General features: G+C 40.2%; 1 protein-coding gene across 4 annotated transcripts in view; it reads left to right on the forward strand.

Annotated features, from left to right (window-relative positions):
* The window catches only part of LOC147147725 (leucine-rich repeat transmembrane neuronal protein 4), a 55,454-nt gene extending 41,147 nt beyond the window's left edge, over positions 1-14,307 (forward strand). Inside the window, exon 4 of one of the 4 annotated variants that reach the window (XR_015086950.1) lies at positions 12,987-13,121. Coding sequence is in view for 1 of the 4 variants with exons in the window: in XM_086031757.1 (XP_085887883.1) it covers positions 12,987-13,184 (198 nt within the window). In the remaining 3 variants the exon portion in view is untranslated. Of the gene's footprint in view, positions 1-3,312; positions 3,631-12,986 lie in introns of those variants that run through there. The other 3 variants (XM_086031757.1, XM_086031758.1, XM_086031759.1) reach the window with 3 other exon arrangements.
* Positions 14,308-22,912: the final 8,605 nt, after the last annotated feature.

Genomic DNA, 22,912 nt, shown 5'->3' on the forward strand with positions numbered 1-22,912 from the left:
CTGCCAAGCCAGATAATTTGGGTATTTTCTGATTTTTCCGGGATTGTTTTTCCACATTTCCCCCTGTTGTCTGTAAGGAATCTATAATGAATGTTATATAATGAGCATTTTCTGGAGAATATTTTGAGTTTGTAAAAGAAAATATTTGGAGGCCGGGAAAAATTAATCAAAGGGCCACTCAAAGCGTTGCCCACCGTCAATTGCCAAATCCCTGTTCTATAAACTCCCACAGTGTGTCAATTAGCTGAAAGGTTTGAACATCTAATTAACCAATGACATTGGTCTATTTTCCCAGGCATTTTTAAGGTGAAAGTGGAGATTTTATAACATTGTGTGACTGTAAGTAGGTAGTATTTGTAGGATGGTCGGAGGACGTCATGCACTTTATCGTCGACGGGAGGGGGACTTTGGGGGACTTAAGAGTACGGAAGTTATTTGCCGACAGGGGGTGGGGTTGGCCATCACACGCTTAGACCGATTCTGAAATAGACTGGCCGTATGGGAAAATCAACACATTTCCCTTTTGCTGCCACTTTGCAGGAGCTCCTTTTAAATGCGAACAGCCTCCCATTTGAGGAGTACTGTATGTGCATTCTGTATATTGTTGTAAGCTACATAGTATAAGAAGGCCTTTATTGATCCCACAGTGGGGAAATTTTCACTACTTCATTACCGTATAAGTGTTGTTTTTACAACAGAAAACTACTCGTTAGTAGTGTGATGAATAGATCTCCTCTCAGTCTATCAATCACAATCACATTAAAATACTTGCTCAAACTAAATCAACGCAATCTGCAAATCATACCTGGTATTAATTTGTTCGGCAGGCAGACAGTCCTCTAAGGATTTGATCGGACCAGAACGAGAAAGAGAGTGAATATTAACCTGCCTTTGTTTTGATGTCTAGACTCTCAATGAATGCCTTCAGTATTTATGGCTCAGTGTTTTTATTTTATGGGATGGTTATGGCTGTTTTGCTCTCACAGTGCTGCCCATTGCTCCCACGTGGAACAAAATGATTTAATTTGACTCATGTATTGGGAATCTTACCTCAAGGTTAAGTAGAGCATATTTGTTGCAAGGGTCCCCAACAACGGTGCCACGGCCCAGTAACGGGCGTAGATCATTTACTACTGGGTCGCAGAGGAAAGAGAAAATAAAAACATAATTTCTATTACATGCGGCTGATCTGCCAGCTATTTTATTCCGTAAATAGAAGTATGTCTAGTAGAACTTCAATTGTCTCACCCCAGTAGGACCACAAGTTCTCACAAACTCATACTCTCTTCACTGCACGAACTCTGTTTATTCAACTCACACGTGAATAGTGTTACATCTCATCTTTAGCACGTCATCCCTACACCCAGTCTTAGTTTCCAGGCATGATCAATCAACCCACACTTTATCTAACTGTTATAGTCAACTAACTGTTGGTCAACGTAGGTGGCCAAGTAAAGGTTCTGGTTCCTCCCATAATCCCGCCTTTTCCAAGTCGTGGCATTCGCAACCTATACCCAAGCCACTTCCCCCAGCAGCTTTTTCGTCACCTCGTTCACTGTGTACTTCTTCAGTTATCCCATTCGTCCCGTTTCTTCTAGTTTACCTTCTCTCGGCCCCTCTTGTGTGTCCCAACCTTTATGGTGGCAGGCTGATGAGGCAGGGCCCCATGCCAGCACCTCGGCAGCTGCAGGCACCAATGCCGGCTCTTCGGCAGTGCCAGGCCCCCGTCCCAACGTCTTGGCAGTGCCAGACCCCCTTCCCATTTCCTTGGTACCACCAGGCTCCAACCCTGCTCCAGTAGCGCAGGCCCTGCGACCGCCCTCTGACTCCGCTAACACTTTGTATCTTGTCCAGGTGTTCCTCGTTGTCTCATCAGTTTGTATTTAGCTCCTCGCTTTCCTTCAGTCTTTGTTGGTTCATTGTCTTTGTCACGTGTTTGCTTTCTGTTTTGGTCCAAGTGAAGCAGGTTTCGTCCACCTGTGCTCATTTTCCCGATCCCTTGTGTTACCCAATCAGCTCCCTCTATGCACTTTGTGTCTTGTCCAGGTGTTGCTCGTCTCGTCTGTTTGTGTTTGGTTTATTGTTCTCTTTCGGTCTTTGTTGGTTCAATGTCTAACTACTTTTATCTTTTTTTGCTGTCAAAATCCTAGTTTAGCTGGTTTCGTAGTGTTTGTTTAGTTACTTTGATTCTTGTTTTTTTTGGATTCATGTTTTTTTCAATGCTTTTGATTTTTGCCCTTGTCTTTTGTTCCTCTGGATACTGGGCCCTGGTTGGTGCCCCTTCACGGGGTGGGTACTGATGTGACTGGTTGTTCCTTGATGTATCATTTGTTATGCAGTTGCTATTGTCCTTTTATGCTTTGTTCTTTATTATGTCATATAGTGCAGATGTCTTACAGTTTATAAGCTCGATTGACTCAGTGACACGTCAGTACGTCAAACTTTCTTTCAAGTGAGGACGTAAGCTTTCTTCCAGTCAGAATTCCTCCAGTCCTGCTCTCTGTAGTTACTTTGTTTTCGTTGATAAAGACTTATACTTTTAAACTTCCGTGTCGCATCTGCTATCTGCTAGTCCAAATCCCGCTCCTCACGTGACATCGACGCGGCTAAATTCATTTGCAATATAACGTTTATGATAAAATATCAATAAACCTTCTCATCACGGGCCGCACCAAATGGCAAATAATCTTGTGACACAAAATTCTTAAAATTTCCCATTGCAGTAATTTGACATCATAAAAAACATGCACTCCTACACACACACACACACACACATGCACACACAATCAAATAGCAACAATAAAACAAGCAAACCTTGGCAGATGATGCCTCAGGAAATTAATTGTAAGCTTAATGGGATCTTCAAAGTTGTTTTGAGGTTGAAATCATCATTTTTGCCCCATTTTATCTGTTGAGATGTCAAACCTCTTCAGATTTTAAAAGGTTAAAGTCTCAGATGATGTTCCTACTTGCCATTGGAATTTATTTCCTTGTGGTCTTTCAACACTTCCTTGGGGGTCAATATCTTTTTCCTCAGGTACTAGTTGCTAAGGATGAATTTCAAAGAAAGATGTTATGTGACAAAACTTCAACCCGTGTTTCTCAAGACTGAGGCATGTTCAGCATGCCAACATTGAAATTGCTGTAACTGACAATTTTTTATGTACTTCCATGGATTATACACATATATCATATTTGTGCTATAACAAGTGGAAATGTGTGTTGGTATGACAATAAAATTCATTGAATATTTGAGTGAAGATTAAAAATATAGAGAAACACTGTAATAAATATTTGGTCGCTGCTTTGCAGATTCTGTCCATGGAGCATCGTCCGCATGTTCCCTCGTAAAGATGTAAATGAGGATTAGCGCTCTACTTAATTTGAACATAAATGATATACTGACCAACAGCATCTGAGACCTCTTTTGTGAAAACAACAGCTCTGCACATTGTCTCAGATCACCCAAATGTTAGATGCAGCTCTTACGATGCTGTGTAGCTTTACACCACTGCAAACTACAACCACAATAATGATCAAATAGTTAAGTAAAAACCTTTCTGACAATGTCAATCAATTCTGAACAGCAACATTACCATTGTAAAAGCAGAACCACCCTGCCCAACACCCCCCCCCCCCCCCCCCCATCCTCTATTGGACAGATACTGTACTACCGGATAGAATTTTGGTTACAGTACATCCCTGGCGAGAAGACATGTAATGAGAGACCTGTTGAAAAGATCACCTCTCAGAATACAACTTGCAGCCTTGATTAAAGCACTTGACAAGCTAAAACAGTGTGCACAAACTGTGTGGTATCTTGTCTGTCAAACAAAATAATGCCTTTTTTTTCTAAAGCAGCCAAGCGAGTAAACAATGAGCATTCAATCTGAGCAAAGGTGATTATACTGTTATGTATTATCATTAAGCATGACTCTGTGTCGGTCTAGCCCTCATAATGCTTTTGTGCTTGCTGCATTATCTTTGATTTGCTACATTATCTCCGTGTGGAATAAATGAGACTGGTAAATGAAATGACTTGGCCTTGTGCAATTTATTAAAAACAATACTGAAAGATGGATGTCCATATCATAATTTCTTTTTGGTCACTTTCTATTACATGTTGTTCCTTATGCGTATTCTTTTTCGGGGTAGAAGCGGGGAAGGTTGAGTCTGTCAAGTCTTTCAAGGACAAAGTTCCCTCTCTTTTCTTGTCTTTTTTAAAAAAAATTTTTTTTAAAAACCTGTATGGATTCACAGAGGGCGGCATGGTGGCCCACTGGTAAGTGCATCCGCCTCACAGTTCAGAGGTCTTGGGTTCGATGCCGGCCCCGGCCTTCCTGTGTGGAGTTTGCATGTTCTCCCCGTGCCTGAGTGGGTTTTCTCCGGGTACTCCGGTTTCCTCCCACATTCCAAAAACATGCATGGTAGGTTAATTGATGGCTCTAAATTGCCCCTATAGGTGTGAATGTGAGTGTGTATGTTTGTCTGTCTCTGTGTGCCCTGCAATTGGCTGGCAACCAATTCAGGGTGTACCTCGCCTACTGCCCGATGACAGCTGGGATAGGCTTCACACCCGCGACCCTTGTAAGGATAAGCGGTATCGATAATGGATGGATTAACAGAAATAAATGAATAAATAAATAAGTGCAATCTATGTACCTGTAAATCATAAAGTAATCTACAGTATGGATAACATGTATACATATCTTTCTGTCAACTATAGGCATTTAATAATAGTTTTAGCTCTTGTTTTCACTCTCATTAGAGTGTGCATGTTGTGGCCAGTAAGTGTAAATTGTGATAACGGTAGTCACTTTAAAGACAAGAAGTGACATGTTCATGATTCATTTTACTGCTGCAATGATAAAAGTGAAAAGAAACACAAGCGTGGTGCCAAAGTAATCAAACATGGGGGAGGCCAATGCTGCACTTTTTTTTCCAATTCAAATGGAATTTTGTTGCTGTATTGTTTGACTCAGCAAACACACAACAAAAAAAAAAAAGACTCATTTTATGTAAGATGGTTTAATACATTTGTGCATGTAAACAGCATCTGGCATATGATCAAATTGGATCACTGTAGGTTCCAATCCAAAGACAAAAAGCCTATGCAGCAGATTTATTTTTCTTGTCATAAAGATTAGCGGGATGGCAACTGTATTTAATGCCAAAAATGCATGTTAGTGATTGAAAGCTGAATCTAGCTCAACCAAACATGCATGATTTGTCACTGTTGTTAAAAAAAAAAAAAAAATCAAATGACAAAAAAGTCTTGTGCGTTGATGATGAAATGTCACACATTACACCAATCCAAATATACAACTGCAATTGCAAATGATTATTCAACTGAGTTTTGTTATGAGATGAGCATTTAGACAGATTGTACATGAGTGTCCCAGCCAGAGTGCCGCAGAGAAAAAAAATAACCACAAACGTGGAGTGAATCACATGCATTATCAACATATTGTATAATATTTTGTGTGAATTCATCTGCATAACTATCTTTTCGGGCACCAAATCGGGGTTATTTCTATCTACATTCACCAGAAAAAAACACAAGAGTTGGTTCATACATGGTCCATCCAGAAAATAAAAGCAAATCTCATCATGGATTGCTCACATTGATGAGCAGAAAATAGGATGAGCAGCATTAGGAGTTGATAAATCCCCCACATCTGTGGGATTATGGTTATTTTGACAAATGCTTTAGAAAGTAGATGTAATTACATAGTAAAAAATAGTCAGTAAAAATACATTTTGAATACTATAGCACATGCTGTATTACAATATAAAACATTTTGGTTTTTCTTTAGATATGTGTCAGTTTTTCCACTTTTTGCTATTGAGACCACGTGTTGTTATGATAATGGGTTGCACTTGCCATTATATTTCTCCCTCTCCCTCTCTCTCTCTCGCTTTCTCTCTCTCTCTCTCTCTCTCTCTCTCTCTCTCTCTCTATATATATATATATATATATGTATATATATATATATATATATATATATATATATATATATATATATATATAAGGGCGGCACGGTGGTCGACTAGAGCACGTCCACCTCACAGTTCAGAGGTCGTTCGATCCCGACTCCAGCCTCCCTGTGTAGAGTTTGCATGTTCTCCCCGTGCCTGTATGGGTTTTCTCCGGGTCCTCCGGTTTCCTCCCAACATTCCAAAAACATGCATGGTAAGTTGATTGGACACTCGAAATTGCCCCTAGGTGTGATCGTGATTGCAGATGTTTGTTTGTCTCTGTGTGCCCTGCGATTGGCTGGCAACCGATTCAGGGTGTCCCCCGCCTACTGCCCGAAGACAGCTGGGATAGGCTCCAGCACGCCCGCGACCCCTGTGAGGACAAGCGATATAGATAATGGATGGATGGATAGAGAGAGAGAGAGAGAGAGAGAGAGAGAGAGAGGGGGAGATATTTTTTACTTTTTTTTTTTTCCAGTTCAAAAGATTTCAAAAGTTTGACATACCGCCAAAAGGATTGATATTTTGATATTGATATCAATAGCCCTGACATCCTCTGGATAGAGGCTGAGCTGCACTGTATTTGATTTGTTTAAGGGGTACTTGTACGGGCAGTTTCACTTCCTGTCCCTGTTGGAGCGGGTGTAGCTCAGCCGTAAGGACTTTGCGCTCCGGGTAAAAGAAGAAAATGTAAATGTAGAGCTTGGATTTTTTTTGTTTTCATATTACTGTAATTCGTCATTGCTTTAATCTACAGGCCGACTATCTCTTCAATTTTAAGAGTTAATAGAAACTAATGTAATTAATATTACATTTAGTAAATATGTTTCGGTTGACTTCCACTTTTAGGACTCTATCCAGTTTAGGAAATAGGGCAGTATTCTCAAATTCACACTTTTTAGTTGATTATAATCATTAATATTAAACATTTTGCAGTACAGGGATGTGGAGGGAACTATGAATGAGTTTGCCATCAAATGACTAACTATGCCCATGTGCAACGGCTAAATTAATCTGCCGGAATAGCTCCCATAACGCGCAAAATGAATGTGTCAATTTTGCGTTTTAATCAGACATTGTCCTGGTGCATCTGGTCGGTTACTAGATCAGCTTCCACATCCTTTTGCACGAGTAATCAAGTTTGTGTCCGTTTTGGCATGCATGCTCAAATCTTTAGTAAATCAAGCCCATAGTGTTATACAGTATGTAGATAAACTCTTGTTGATCTCTTGCATGTACCAAAACTGTTCTTAATTTAGAAATCATCCTTAAGAGTCCATACTTTGGTGGCATTGATGGCTTGTAAGCCTCTTTGTGACACTTCATGTCGATGTCAGGAGCAAGTGCCTGCGGGGGTGAGTTGCCATAGCAAATGATGAGGGAGATGATGTTCATACTCAGCATACGAAAGGATTTAGTCCCACCATCAATGTGTAAACAGATTTTATCAACGAGATGTACCAACATTGTTTACAAGGTGTTAGGTGCTTTAAAAATAAATAAACAAAAAACAGCCTAATTGAGATTTCTGAGTACATTTCACCTCTAGGGAATTCAAATCCAGCAATACTAATGAGTCATTTGAACTGGGGGGCGCATGCAGAAGCAAACTCAGGGTGGAGGAAAAAATAAAAAAAGACATGCATCATAAAATTTTAAGGAGATATAATGGCGTATTACAATCTGAATGTATATAGCAGCACTTGAAAAAGATTTTGGGCTGCAGTTGCCAGATCTGGTTTATTACCCTGGCCAATAGCCAGTGACTCACTATACAATGACTTATTGTTAAGAGGAATGAAGACTATTGTTTGATACTGTAGTTATTGCATTCTGTATGTATGCGTACTGCACACCTGTCCATACTGCGTAGCCGTAGAACCTCCTCTGCCATTTAAGTTGTGGGTATGATGATTACGCCTCAGGCAAAAGTGAATGTATGCATCCTTAAGCCCCTTGCAGCTGTTGGCCGCTCTCCAACGTGGAAGCGAATGACTCACCTCTCTGAAAGGTCCTCCCACAACAGCCAACATTCCCCTATATTCCTAATTAAAACCTAAATGCACACTCTGTCGGCTAGGCCAAAAAGGCTTTTATTCTACTTGCACTAAGATGCACAAGAGTCTTGCAGATATGAACACTTTTAGTCATCTTGAAAATGGGAAATGCAAAACAATGTCATTTACAAATGTGTGTGCATACAGCATAAAACAAAACCACTTTAATGATCCTCATCTTCATTTGACTATTTCCCATATGAAAAGATTGAAAATGCCTTGACAGTTTGTAGTGGATGCTCCGTCATTGAAGCGTTCACTGAGACCAAAACAATTGATATTGCTGACAAGAACTCAGTAGCTATTTCTGAAACAAATAGTAGGAAATGGAATTATGTCCTAGTTGTCAACTGATTTTCAACGACTTCATAAGTCAATTGAATGTTTAACACTACAGAGGCATTTTGAAAGTCAGTCACCTATTTATATGCAGTGCATTTACCTGCTCTCGCTTGGCAAACATCCGTACTCAAGGTGATTTACAAGTTAGGAGAATCACTTGGGCTTCAACAGAAGATCCTGGAATATTGAGTACTCAGTCAGGCAAAGTGCAAAGGGATCAGGTAAAGATGTGAACAGTAAGTGCGAATTGGGCATGTTCAGCAGTTAGAGGTGCTCTAAGAAATCAAGTGTCAAGAGATCATTGAATAGAGAATACACTCACACTCTAATAGCATTTGGCAGCTTGACTGCTATTACTTCTTCCATTCCTGGCATTTGATCCAACCCTCAAGTTTTTCCACTGGGCAGTGTCATTGGAGTGGCCATAACGGGGGCAGCATTTTAAATGGAATATTTGTATTTTATTCACTCATTTTAAAGAAAAAAAAAAAAAACACAACTCTGGACTGATGGACGCACTTTAGGTCCAGACGTTAGGGGGTGCAAAGACTCACCACAGGCACAGTGTGCCATTGTTTTTCTGAATAGAGTACAACATAGATAGGCATCATTTTTACTGTACAGACTGTTGATATACTGATTTAACTATAAATATATACTATTATGTTATATAAAATATTATTTTTCTCTTTTATGAAATCAAGTGGATAAATGTGCGAGTTCTTATTTTTGGCAAACATGAACTGAATGTCGTGTATTTTTGCTTCGTGAACATTTTTATAAACAAGCACATTCTGGGACCATTGAACAGTTTTTGAACGGCAGTTCATTTTTGTTCAAGTGTGTCACGTTTTCTCTAAAAACTCGGGTAAACACCAGAGATGGACACTTTACCCTCATTTCCCTCATCCTTTTAAAGTGGTGCATAAAGTGCTTCCATCCTTACATTTCACCAGTCCACCCCGCTCCCCACCCCAAAAACACAAAAAAAAGCGTCAGTGTATGACACCCACGACCTCTGCACTGTGAGGCGGACGTGCCAACCAGTTTACCATCGTGACACCAACTCGGGTTTAAATAGTTAAAAATGGTTCCCCCACCAAAAAAAAGGCACGCAAGGAAGGTTTAAGGCAGTCAGGTTGGCTGTCTCTGCTGATGAGATATCCCTTATTTATTTTACAAGGAGTTGGCAATCCTAATTGGCGGATTACACAGGCAAGACAGGCTGGGCGCGTTTCTGTCAGTCATCAGTGAAATGGGCGTCCGTCGGTACTTGACCCGATTAGGGACGGACAAAAATCCACTTCCATCCTTTCTTAGTCCATCCTTTTTAATAAAAACCTCTCATCCTCCGTCCTCAAAATGGGTATTCGTCCAGGACCGTCCTTGGAAAGGAATGCCCATCTCTGCTAAGCACTGTAAATGAGCTTTAATTAGCCGTAAAAAAACATTATTTCGCAACCCAACAGTGGTGCATGCACGGTGCATGCATCATCAAAATGGGATGCGTATTTGGATGGGGGGGGATAAATAAGTGTGATGACAGCAGCGCTTTGAGCAGCCTCACTCCCTCTGACTCGGCAAACCTTAAGGTATCCTCTTACAATAATAGTCGGAAAAAAATGTATGAGAAAGTCAGTTAGGATTCGGGTATGGGAAAAAAATCTGACATTTTTGTGGAAGCTTTGCCCGCCCAGTTTGAAAAAACAAACTGACTTCAATTACATCAACAGCGAAACTGAAACGGATTCAAAGAACCCTGCTAGCCTTTCAAGGTATGAGCAGGTGACTAAAAGCAAAACAAATAGCAACCACTAATCGAAGCAGATCATTTCCCACCCCAAAAATATTAACGGCATCTGGAAGACCTGGTTTTGACGTGTACTGTATTGTCAGACCTGCAGCCTTTGAATAACGTATAATCCAAATTTCATTTAATGAAATTCATTTTAATAAATTAAAGCAGGAGTCAACCCAAACATATGTTGTTCAAGAATATTCTTGAAAAAAAAATGTTTGCATTGACTTCCACTTTAATGAAGGTGTGGTTCTTTGGGCAAACAAGTACGGAAATAATACATTCACAAAATGAAGTGACTTAAACAAAATGGGATGTTACTTGAAATGTTTTGCACATTGAATAGTGCACTTTGAGGTACATACTTAGATTCCTACCTCAGCCTAGTTTCGAAAGCAGATTATGTTTGCACATTCAGTACCACAGCTGGTGTAAAAAAAAAAGAAGAAAAACAAATCAAGAAATCAGTTTTTCCTCAAGTGGCTGAGAGTGCCACCTGGATACTACACACTTGGGTCAACAATAACCCAATGTGGGTCAAAAACTGACCGATCCACTAATTGGGTCAAATTGATTCTTGGTTTGTTTTGTGTGAGTACAAAACAGCCCAATTTCTTGGGGTTGGGGACTCGATAACATAACGAGACAGACAGACAGAGGAACACAAGGAAAACCCTGAAACTAAAGTCAAAAACTATTGCCGCGGCCCGCCCGGCGGTTGGGGACCGATGCTTTAAATGATACCCGTCCACATAACTGTACAATAAAGCGGGTTGAATCTCTGTTTCACCGTGCACAAGAGTATGATACGTCTTTTTGTGTTGTTGGGACTACTGCATTCAGAGTGTTTTATGACTAGTCCTTTATAATAGGAGAACGTCATCTTCCAAAGGCGTGTATTTATTCATGTATTTACAGATGTGGAGAAGTCCTTTCAGTTTAACTGTGAGAGGCAAAAAAAACAATTTATTGTCTCAGTACCAGCAGCTCAGGTGATTTTATGGCTCCTTTGGATTACATCCGGGATTCGCTAGCAATGTAAAAGCTAAACAGACAAGGCAAGAAATGTTGAGGAGATAAAGGTAGGAAGTGCATCTACAGTTGTAGAGCAAGCGGGAAAGGCTGATTGCTTCAAACAAACACATTTATAGCGACTTCACCACTTACAGCCTTGACTTTTACGGTTCCATTAATTGGAGAAAACAAGCCCACAATGTCCTCTTTCCTCAGCAATTTGTACAGAGGAAGCCCAGATAAAGACACACCGAGACTCTCCTTATTTTACATCTGCGTATTTACTTTTCATTACTTCTTCGAAAAGCGGTGTGCAAAGTTCAAATGTAGACAAAAAGGTGTTTCCGACTAATCTCCCAATTTCAGCAGCGAACAAACAAAGCCAGATTGGGCTGCTGATGGCATTGTGAATCTTGACCAACACTAGATACAGACAGAATGGGGAATGAAATTAGTGTTAAGTAAATCCCTCTGAGATTTGAGCAAATGATTTCAAAACAGAATATTTAATAATAGATGATCCCCCGGTGCAGTTGTGATAGTAAGCAGTGATTTTTACTTTGTACATGTGGCACTTTGAAAAGTCTCTCGAGACTTGTACTGGTATAATACTGGAACAAAGAACAAACAATATCACGGATGTAGTCATTCATCATTCTCTATAAAAGGAAACACCGCTATTTAATAACTGAATGGCCGACTCCAATGATACAATGATACACTGAAAATGTCCCCACTGTGGGATCAAATAAAGGCCTTCTTATCTTATCTTATCTTCTTCTAATGTTCTATTTAAAACTATATGATACGTTATTGTGTGTGTCTGTGATTGTTCATCCCCTTGTTATGTACTTAATGTTGTATAGCGTATGATGTGCCTTATATACTGTCCAGTACACCGCTCTGCTTTCAAATGAATTTTGTATAATATGCAATACTGTGAAAAAAGAGCTTTGGCCACCATTAGATATCTTGTTATAGCAATGGTGTTAGGACCAGATAAATATTTCTCTGGCTAAAATAGAAGAATGAAATAAAAGTCACGTGTGTACTTGTGTAGCATGCGGTGAAATGTACAGTACCCAAGGATCACAAGTGTCAAAATGGCATACAATTAAGGAAGCATTTTAAATGAAGGCAAACCAATTGAACAACAAATTTCACAATAATATGAATCAGGAGGCATCGATTGTTCTAAAACCTACGTGACTGCTCTGAAAAATATCATTGCAACCACAAAGCTAATAGCATCCTAAGACTTGCAGATAATAATAGTGTGCCATTATACTATTCAGATACTATTCTACATATACTCTGTCACAATGTGTAGGTGAGTATAATAGTTAATTCATTTATATGCATAGCATCTGCAGATACATTAGACCTCATTGCCATTCAATTGATACAAGTCCGACCTCACTTGCAGGTAAACCTAAATACCCCCTGTGCAGGAATCAGCTAAGTGCTAATATAATAAGCACTCTCTTCTAAATGGAGCCTTGATTCCATTTAAAAGAGGGCAGAAAGTATGTGTGCACTCTTGCTCAAGGCTTTCATCTTGCATATAAATCATTCTAGTTGAAAGCTGGTTTTTGAGCAGCACATATTTCAGGTCTTGGGGCGTGCTCCATATCACCAGCCAAGACTGTGTTAATGACAGCGCAGTGCCATGAGCAAATGAAGCCAATTGGAAATATTCTTGGAGTGGATAAAATGTTGAAATGGAGGCTTTGCGACTGATTTAAAGAGCTCATGTGTGTGCCACTCTCTTTTTTGCGCTTCCTCTGCTCTTCTAGATTCCGCTGCAGTTGAGAGCGCTGACGTACAGTTGTGAGCCGTCAGTGCTGGACTACTGCCATGCTCACCTGCACGTCAACCTGGGGCGCCAACTTCCGGAGATGGATGGTCTGAGGCCAAGCGGGTACCGGCCGAGCCCAATGACCGTCCTTCCCCCGTACCGATTCCCTCCGCCAGTGAGCAGCACGCACTTTTAAATAGTCAACGGACTTTTCAAACAAAACGACGATGAACAAGAAGCAACAGAGACAGTCGATGAGAAGCCGGGGTAATGAGAATGAAATATTTCTCCATGGAAATACACTATGAGGTGTGCAGTCGTATGGATTGATGAGCTTCTGACCCATCGGAGCCTCGATATCCTCAATTAGCCAAGGAGGCTGAACGGCAGCTTGACTTTCAACGTTCCGCTCCGCTTGTTGAGGAGTATTAGAGGTAATACTTCGGTGATTGGGTAATCCTATTAAGGGTTCTGTATTTCCGTCACTTCTCCTCGTCTGGGTACCTCTGCTGTGTCAGGTAAAATAATCAAATGGCTATAAATGGAGCAGGGAAACAGAGGAAAGAACTGCCAATTCCAAGTTTTCTGCTGCTTTTTTTGTTCAGATGTTATGATTATTATTGCCATTCTGATGTCCCTGTAGAATTTTCATTTGCACTGAACTAACCACTCAAGTGAATATAGAAGTAAAAGTGCAGACACAAAAGTGCTACAGAAGATAATATATGAACTTTTGGTTTTCTTCATGATTTGTGAAGTCCATTGCATTATAACTAACTGCACAGAGAAATAAGGATATACAAAACAAACAGAGCTGGCCACTTGACCCTTTTTTGCCGGTCCGGCCGCGACCCTCCACCCTTGGCCTGGGTACCCTTCCGGCCGCGACCCTCCGCCCTTGTTCATAAAAATGATCACTTGGCCGCCTCGCGACCACGACAAACGCATGAGGGCCGATTAGTGGGCCGGACTAAAATCCACTTCCGGCCATGCTTAGTCCAGCCATTTTTTAAAAATTTGTCACCCCCCCACCCCTCCGCCCCAAAAATTGGCATCCAGCCGGGCCGGAGGGTCCGACCGGTCCGGCCAAGGTTACGGACTGCCCAGCTCTGAAAACAAACAGCAAGTACAGACCTTGTCTTACTTGAACACTCATACAGTATATTGAGCCAGCTTTTCGTGAACCATTTAATGCATTCCTGTATGAAATGTTTATTTTTCCTTCCCGGATGTGCTCTTATCGTGTGCTCACATATATACATGCGTGAACTTTTTACAGGATGTTACATATTATATTGTAAATAAACTGTGGTAAATCTGGTAAATTTTAGTGTTATTCATTATGATCGGTGACCTTAACTCAAGTTTGGACTGTTGCAGAGATGATTGAGACTAAAGAGCAGCACCGAACATTTAAAGGGCACCCGTTCGGCTTCGAAAGTTCATGTGAGGTCAAGGCACTCGTTGGCCACAGCATTAGGTACACCAGCACGATCTGCTGGGACGCAATACAAGAGATGGTTCAAAAAGTCGTGACTTGAGAGCAATAATGAAGCTCAGTTTTTATTGACATTCTCAGAAAGATAATTTATCAAAATGTTTGTGCATGTGTGCCTAATGTTTTGGTCGGTGAGTACACGGAAAGACCTCAGAGTGCCAAGGTTGATTTTTATAAACTCAAACACTAATTATTGCCTTGGATATGAATTGGCATCAATGCTATGTTCTTCCTTTTTAGACACAGCTACAAATGCAAAGTTACCTCATCAGGAAACATTCATTCCCTTGGCTCAAGCGTGGTTGTCTCCTATGCCGAATGTTGTGGATTTGATCCCGAGCCCCTGGGATTATCTTGAAGTGTCCTTGAGCAAGATATTGAACCCCTAGTTGCATCAGATGCTGCATCATCAGACAGGACGGCGTTAAAGCACCTTTCAGCACCTTGACGATAGAGAAGCACTATCCAAGTAAAAGCCCTTTTACCAGCTGACAATCATTTGCTAATAGTAAGGTCAGAGCAAACACAACTATTAACTATGACATCAGGAATCACGAAGGGGAAAAAAACATCTTAACTTGATCAACAATAAGAAAAATTGTCATATTTGCCAAGAACTAAAAGTACTGCGCTGCACACAAAAAACAGCAGATGTATGTGAATCTATTGTGTAACCCAGGCTGCCCCTGTGAGATGCATTGAGGAATGGTGAAGCTTTATAATAATAATAATGATAATAATAATAATAATAATAATATAATAATAATAATAATAATAATAGTAATGTAATTTTATTTTATTTTTGTCCAAGCAGTAACCCAACACACTGAGTGTGTGGTTGAGATTGATACTCTGAATTTAAGAAAAAAACAACAACAGGATTTCTCCTCTTCTCATGCTATCTAATAGAAAAATACATTTCCATGCCTTCATTCAGCATGTTCAAATGCAAACTAGTGTCTCGCTGCTTGGTATAAAACCACAAATGGGCCACCGAACTGTATCTGCTAATGGCTAAAGTGTTCTGATCCATGATAGAATCATGCTGCTTGACGATTGAGTGCTCGGAGGCCAGAGCTATAGCCGTACACAGCGGTTTGAACAGTTTAACGACACTGATAGATTGCATGCTGCACTCACTTGGAGTGTTCAGAATAGTGTTGGCTGAGAAATTGAGGACACGGAGAAGCAGCAGATGCTGCATTGAAACTTGTGTGTTTAAATGCATTTATGCAGAATGGCTGGTGGTGACTCATGATACTTCAGTCAATAAGCGCTTCTGGAGCCATTCTGACTTTTAACCACAAAATGAGACATAATCATCTCCCACAGCTCATTTTTAATCAGCTCTGTGACTCATAGACAAGATATTTGCTGTCTGGAGTTTGCCTAAACCAGGTGATGTTGAGAAAGTATTTTAAAGGTAATCAAGAGATGCTGCTGTTCGTAACTGTGAAATTGTAAAGGAATAAACTGCTACGGCCCTTAAAAAGGAAATCAACCCAAACACATTTGTTTCAAGAATATGTTCCCAGCAGGCCCACTAGTTGAAACACGGCATTCTGATTAATATTGCCTTTGTGGAATATGAGTGAAGCAGCAAAATCCACTCGTTTTTAGCCATCTCTGGGGGCGACCATTTTGTCACTTCTGTCGACTGAAAATGACATCACAACTGCTCAGGGCTCAGGTAATGACCAATCACGGCTCGGCTTCAAAAAACAGATGAGCCGTTATCGGTCTTTACCTGAGCCCTGAGCAATCGTGATGTCATTTTCAGTCGACAGAAGTGACAAAATGGCCGCCCCCAGAGATGGCTAAAAACGAGTGGATATCCACAAACGCAATATTTATCAGAATGCCTTGTTCCAACTTTTTAAGGAGGCTGATGGACTGTTGCGTATTTCCACTTCTTTCACAGGCTTGATCTTCTGAAAATGAAAGTGTCACAGCATGAGATATTTTCTTTGTTTGTGTTGTTTATTCACTTGACAGTTTATCCATGTTGGTCCTTTTTACTCTTAAGTTTGGCACATTCTTAGGATGCAGACACAAACTATTTTCTTCCTCAGTGGAGGTGTCAAAGTGAGCCAGACATTGTAAACAGTCCAAAATATGAGGGAAAGTTTTCTCATTGCGGTCCATTGATTTTATCTAATGAACTAATTTCGGTGGAATTTAGGATGTCATCAAGAGAGTACTCTGCAATTCTACGACTCATAAAAGCACATTTTTGCACCCGGTAAGGTGCATACTTGCACCAGGGCCAGACAATAAGTACTGTATTGAAACAACACCACATTGTATGCATTTGTCGACGCCCATATCTTGCATGTCACACGTGTTAAATTTCAGGATGAACCTAAAACGCACCATAACCTTTATAGGTTAGCTCAGGGATTCTCAAGACCTGTCCTCAAGAGCCCCTAACCGCCCTGTTTTCCACGTCTCCCTGCCTGCAACACACCTGATTTAAATGATCCGCTCATCAGCAAGCTTTGCACAAGCCTGATAACGATTGTGATCGTTTGTATCAAATGTGTTCAGGTAGGGAGAGATGGAAAACAGGCTGGATAGGGGCTCTTGAGGACCGGGATTGAGCACCCCTGGGTTATCTTATTTTTACCATCTCTAAACTTTTGAATGCACATGTCCAACTGTTCAATGTTTTAGCATTCCTCCTTGCACACTTTGCTGTTCTCTAACAACGAGCTGTTGATCCACAAACTTTCACATTTCTAAGGATGCCTTTCATTACTTGCTGCAACCTGCTGATGACACTCTGTGACACTTCCTGTTTAAGTCTACACAGTGGTGAGGTAGACTGCTGTTGATCAGTCGTTAGATCTTGCCTTGGACTCATGACGCCAAAATGTGATCAGCATTACCAGGATGATTTTGATGTTTAGATGTTTAAATACCAACTCTAATTGAAGCACGAAATTCATTGTTCAATGCATGGATGAAACGCCTGTTGTAAATGCTAAAAGTTGGAATCATGTTGTGCATATAGACATACAATTTAAGTGTCTAACCTTTTGTGTTTGTGTATGTGTGTGGGGGGGGGGCTGTTCATGTGCACAACCATCTATATTCCATCTATTTTCTAGACTGCTTCTTCTTTTCAGGCTTACTGGGTGGTGAAACATATCCCAGCTGACACCGGCATCATCAAGGCAGACTACATCTTTGACTAGTTGGCCGGCCCTTCACTCACAAAGCACATAAAAAGACAAATGAGACAAACCATTCACACACATATCAGCATAGTCATATCAGCACTTTATGAAATTGATATTTCAATTTAGAATCGAAATCTGGTTGTGCTCTTATTTCAGGGTTGTGATGCTGCAGCTAGAATGTGAGGCAGCTGTGATAGGTTTTTTTTTTTCTTTTTTTACAGTATTCTCCCTGAGATTCACCTTTAGCATCTCACGTCCCAACTATACTATATTTCTAAACTGTCTCTCAGATCACTCTCAAGGCAACTGACCTATTTCTTGATGCCAGGATCAAGGCGATTGTCACAGTTTTAATTGTGTCAATGAATCAGTGCTCTGTTTGTCTCATTAGATGCAGCTGCAGCGATAGACTGTCCTCAAAAGGTCGATAAATGTACACCCCCAGACTGCCCAATTAGCATGCAAGTGACAACTGTTTTGACTTGCAATAAAAATAGTAGATACAATACAATACAATTTTATTTGTATAGTGCATTTCACAACAGCTACAGCTGTAACAAAGCACTTTACATACAACAGCAAAATAGCCATAGTACCCAGTAGCCAAGTGAAAGAAAGAAATTAACACAAAACACCATATCCAATAGACACGGGAAAACAAATACAAATAGAAATATTCAAATATACAACTATATTTTGTGAGGACCTAATTGACTACTTTGGATAATGTAAAGTATTGCTTTTCAACAGGTTAGATCAGCGATGTGAAACTCATTTTTGTTGTCGGCCACATCGTAGTAATGTTGTCCCATGGAGGGCCTTTATGATTGTGAACCCATATGACTATAAACATATACAGTAAGTGAGTATGATCGCCTTATTTGATCACAAATGCGCAACAAATTGATGGATAACTTGTTTTGAGTAAATATTCAACTGTTTCTTAATGTATGATGAAGGTAGAATTGGAAACAAAAATGCTTGCACTGTAAAAACAGTTGGGTTATTTCATTCACCCAATTTTTGGATTGTTTGTGTTGGGTCAAAATTCTGGGTTATTTCTTATAAATTAACCCAATTGTTGGTTCAAATTAACTATATATTGGGTTATATGCCAGTAATGTTTTATGTTGGGTCAGAAATCAACCTTACAGGCCCATACGCAGGTGCCAGATGTACAATTGAATTAAGTATGACTGGAAGCCATGGCAGCCACCGACATACTGTTCATGTCGACACATCGTGGTCAAGTCAACGACACTTTTGACATTTGGATTTCTTCATTTATCACACTGTTTTGGTAAGTACTTCACACATTGTAATGTTTTGAAAACAAGTTGCTTGTAACTGAGCGTGTGTGTTGGACAGGACGAGTGCTGGGGAAAAAAAAAAGGCATTAGTCTGCTGCCATTGTAGGATGTGACACTTCAAAAGAACTGTGCATTGTCCAAATAATCTTCCATATTAACTTTATGTGTTTACTGTAATCCACAGGAACATTTCTATGATTACCAAAGTGGCTCTGGTTACCTTGCTTGGAGATTGAAAACTGTTGAGCGCAAATCTCCTCAAGAGATCAATATATCTCAACACACTTTTCAAGATGGACCCACAACTCATCACAGCCCGTGTGAAAGTGTGAGGCAGTTGTCTGGCAATGCTTGGTTTAAAGAACTGAAATAAATTGTATACCATTTTACAAATTTATCTCATGCATTGATTTGCATTTCCTGGCTGACAGCCAATCAGAGTTATTGTGCCCTTTACCGTCACTGACACTACTTTGCAATTTTGTGTCTTATTCATTCAATTCATATAGCACCATGACACAAAATATATGACTTTGCCATAATTCTAAACACTACTTTTTCATTCAGATTTGTTCTCACTTCCACCATGAATGTGCTGAACAAAATTCTGAACACGTATGCATTCTACTTTATGAAACCATGACTGAGGACCGCACAACAAACAATTACCTCCCTGCCATGTTAACATAAGTATATCACTGAGTAGGCTGAAATTAAATTTGGTCACCTTGTGACCATATCACACGCATGAGGACCGATTAGTGGACCGGACTAAAATCCGCTTCCGTCCTTGCTTAATTTGGCCCTTTTATTCCAAATGTGCCACCCCTATAAATTGGTGTCTGACCAGTCCGGTCCCAGGAGGGAGTGCCCAGCTCTGACCAAATGTACATCATCCGCTACCGTTATTATTGCTGAAATTATGTCAATATCAGGAGTGACGTACCTGAAGGTAAATACCGATTTGTAAACTTTCACTTATTAATACATTTTTGGCGAAGGGGCAATATCCTTAGCATTATAAATAAAATGAATAAATAAAAAATAATGGAATAACCCAATTATTTGCATTGGTTTGACCCAATTTGTTGTGTTCATTAAACCCTTAAAGTTAGGTCAAAACTGAATAACTCAATTTTTTGGTTCAAATTGACCCAAGTCTGGGTTGGTCCTTTTTTAACACAACAATTGGGTTAAATTTAACGCAAAAATTGTTATTTTTGACCAAACTGTTTTTAGAGTGTGCAATATCTCATATCTCAGTGATGCTAAAAGTGAAAACAATTTGCAAGAAACATGTCGACACTCACGATTTGCGGTCCATATAAAATGATGTCGCGGGCCGGATCTGGCACCCGGGCCTTGAGTTTGACACCTGTGGGTTAGATGTTTACTAAGGTAAGCTAAACTTTATATGGACTTCATAAAGTGTATCTTTTAATTTGAATATTTGCAGGTTAAATAAATGGCAGATGGTGAACCTTATATGGACGTCATAAAGTAAGTTGTAATTTGAAAAATGTGCTCTGTCGTCCACAATCTATAAAAAGGATTCATGATGGACATTTGGTAACAGTGCCACAAGGCAAGCATTGTTTCCTCTCGATGAGCATTAGGAAATGTCATTTGCGTCTGCTTGTTGACCGTAGCCACAGCAGTTTCAGCCTGCCGTCTCGGCTCTCGCAGCGAGTAAGAACTGAAGGTAATAGACCGTCTTCATGAATCTGTCTCTCTAAGTGACACCTTCCTAGTTGAAACGATCGCAAATGTGATAGACTGAGACATAGTTAAGGAAACGGTGCTCTGTTATTATTGTGTACAATCTTGCATGTACGTAAAGGGACAAGCAGCCACTTCAGGGTTGCATCCACATAAATTACTCCGTGATGTGAAAGCACGCTTACAAACCACCTTATTGCCTCTCACAAATCACTATTTCTCGTAAAATTCTTGTTAGCTTTGTTGTTGTGGTTACATTCAAATTCATACAATAAAAATAATTCAACTATACACGCCGTCCTTCTCAACGCTCAGGCAGGTATTTGGACTGAAGAAAAAGGTTGCTAGGCAATCCATAGAGATCTAAGAAAAGGTCTGCATGAGACACAGTGAAGACAGAGCGCCGGCAGTTGCTGGGCAAATTGCAAGTTGACAATGAGAGCCATATCATGCTGAGCCGAGAAGCAGAATGACAGAAGCTGAGTAAAGCTCTCTCCAATCTGTCACTATACGTAGCTGCAAGTTATTGTCAACAGCGAGCAGGTGACATTTAATTCCAGCGTTCCATCCCACACTATATATTAGTCCGTGATTGAAAGTTTGATCCAAATTTGGACTCGAAATCTTGAAAGACATCACAGTCCACCAAGGACACGACATGCTTTCGTCGCATCTGTGAACGGCAAATAAGATGACAATGTGGCTCTCCGCGATCTGCTCCGATTCTGTGAAGGACATGTGAAGGAAATGGCCCGATTGGCTTCTCACACACACTGAGCCAGAGTGACTCCCCTCTACGAAGCATCCCTATTAAATGATGGATGCTGACGTAACAGCGCAAATGTCCCACGCTTGACCACAGCCCCCAACCGAGATGGCACGGTGGGAACGGGTGAATTTGGAATCTTACAGCTGAAAGCTGAATACACAGGTGTGGCTGTGTGCCCTGAGGAGCATGTGCCATGAGAAGGGAGGGAGGGGTTGAGACTCGCTGTCATGTCCCTGCAGCGGCAGCCCCGGCACATCTCTGCCAAGGCGCAGTTTACTCTGACAGCAACGTCCTTGCATCCCAATGAGCTGCATGCAAGAGACGGCTAATGTTACAGACTCTTGTCTCGTATCCTGGGAGATGAGCTCAATTAAGTCAACATAAGCACCATTAATGGGAATCAAAAGAGGGACAGACCTTTTATCCAGCTATGTCGATAATAACACTAGATGAAACAGACTTGCAATGTGACTGATAAATGTAACTTTGGCTGGACTTCTTTGTTTCTCATCTATGGGGTACCTCTGTGTGGGGCGGCCACGTGTACAATACTTCCATGATAAAAAGCAGAAACACTTTTACACGTGTTGGGGAATCCATCATGCGAGATCTCATCAAGAACCTCAAGCCTAAATAGAAGTCTCCCCTTGGTCAAGTTTAATCACTCAGTGTGTACATTTAATCAAGATTGGATTAAAAACCAGAAGGATTAAAAAGGGATGCCCCTATTAGGACTGAATCTGATGATGAGTTATTTGTGTGTGTGTGGGTGTGTGTGTTTTGTTTTTTTCTTGGACCACAGTACACTCATGCCAAGGTGAATCCATTGGAGACATAACAGGCTATGCGCACTACCACGAATGCCTCTGTGATCACTATTAGTTATTACTATTACTACTACTTCTTTTTTATATCACTATTACTGTTGTCCCTTTCAACTGGGGCAATTTAGCAACATTATTGTAAAAACATTATTACAATTCTTTCAAAGATGGATGTTGAATATGTTTTTGTGAATTGATCTTACTGTCTTGTAATCAGTGCATGCAAATAAAATGAAGCTATAAAATGCAAAAATGAATTTCACATAAACATGGTAAGGCTTTCAGATTTTTTTTTCCCCACGATAACAGGTGTAATTTGTTCTTCAATTACATTGTGCATGATAATGTTTTGCCTCATTGTACTTCTATGACATTTTAATTATTTGCTCACTTAATTAACCCTTTGATACACAACATGGATCAAAAGTGACTCGGCTGAGTTTTAATTTTCTATATTATTGCAATTAATTCATTTTAGCATTCGGTATTCAAGGTATTCCTCAATTAACTTGTTTTTGATCATCATACATCCTTGATTTATTTTTCATTTTTTTACTTTTTGAATAAAAAACTTTTTGATTCACAACCACTCTAATGTACAACATGGGTCGAAAATGACCCA

Source organism: Filicampus tigris, chromosome 5 (assembly GCF_054856515.1).
Source record: "Filicampus tigris isolate MCC_2025a chromosome 5, RoL_Ftig_1.0, whole genome shotgun sequence".
Classification (NCBI taxonomy): domain Eukaryota; kingdom Metazoa; phylum Chordata; class Actinopteri; order Syngnathiformes; family Syngnathidae; genus Filicampus; species Filicampus tigris.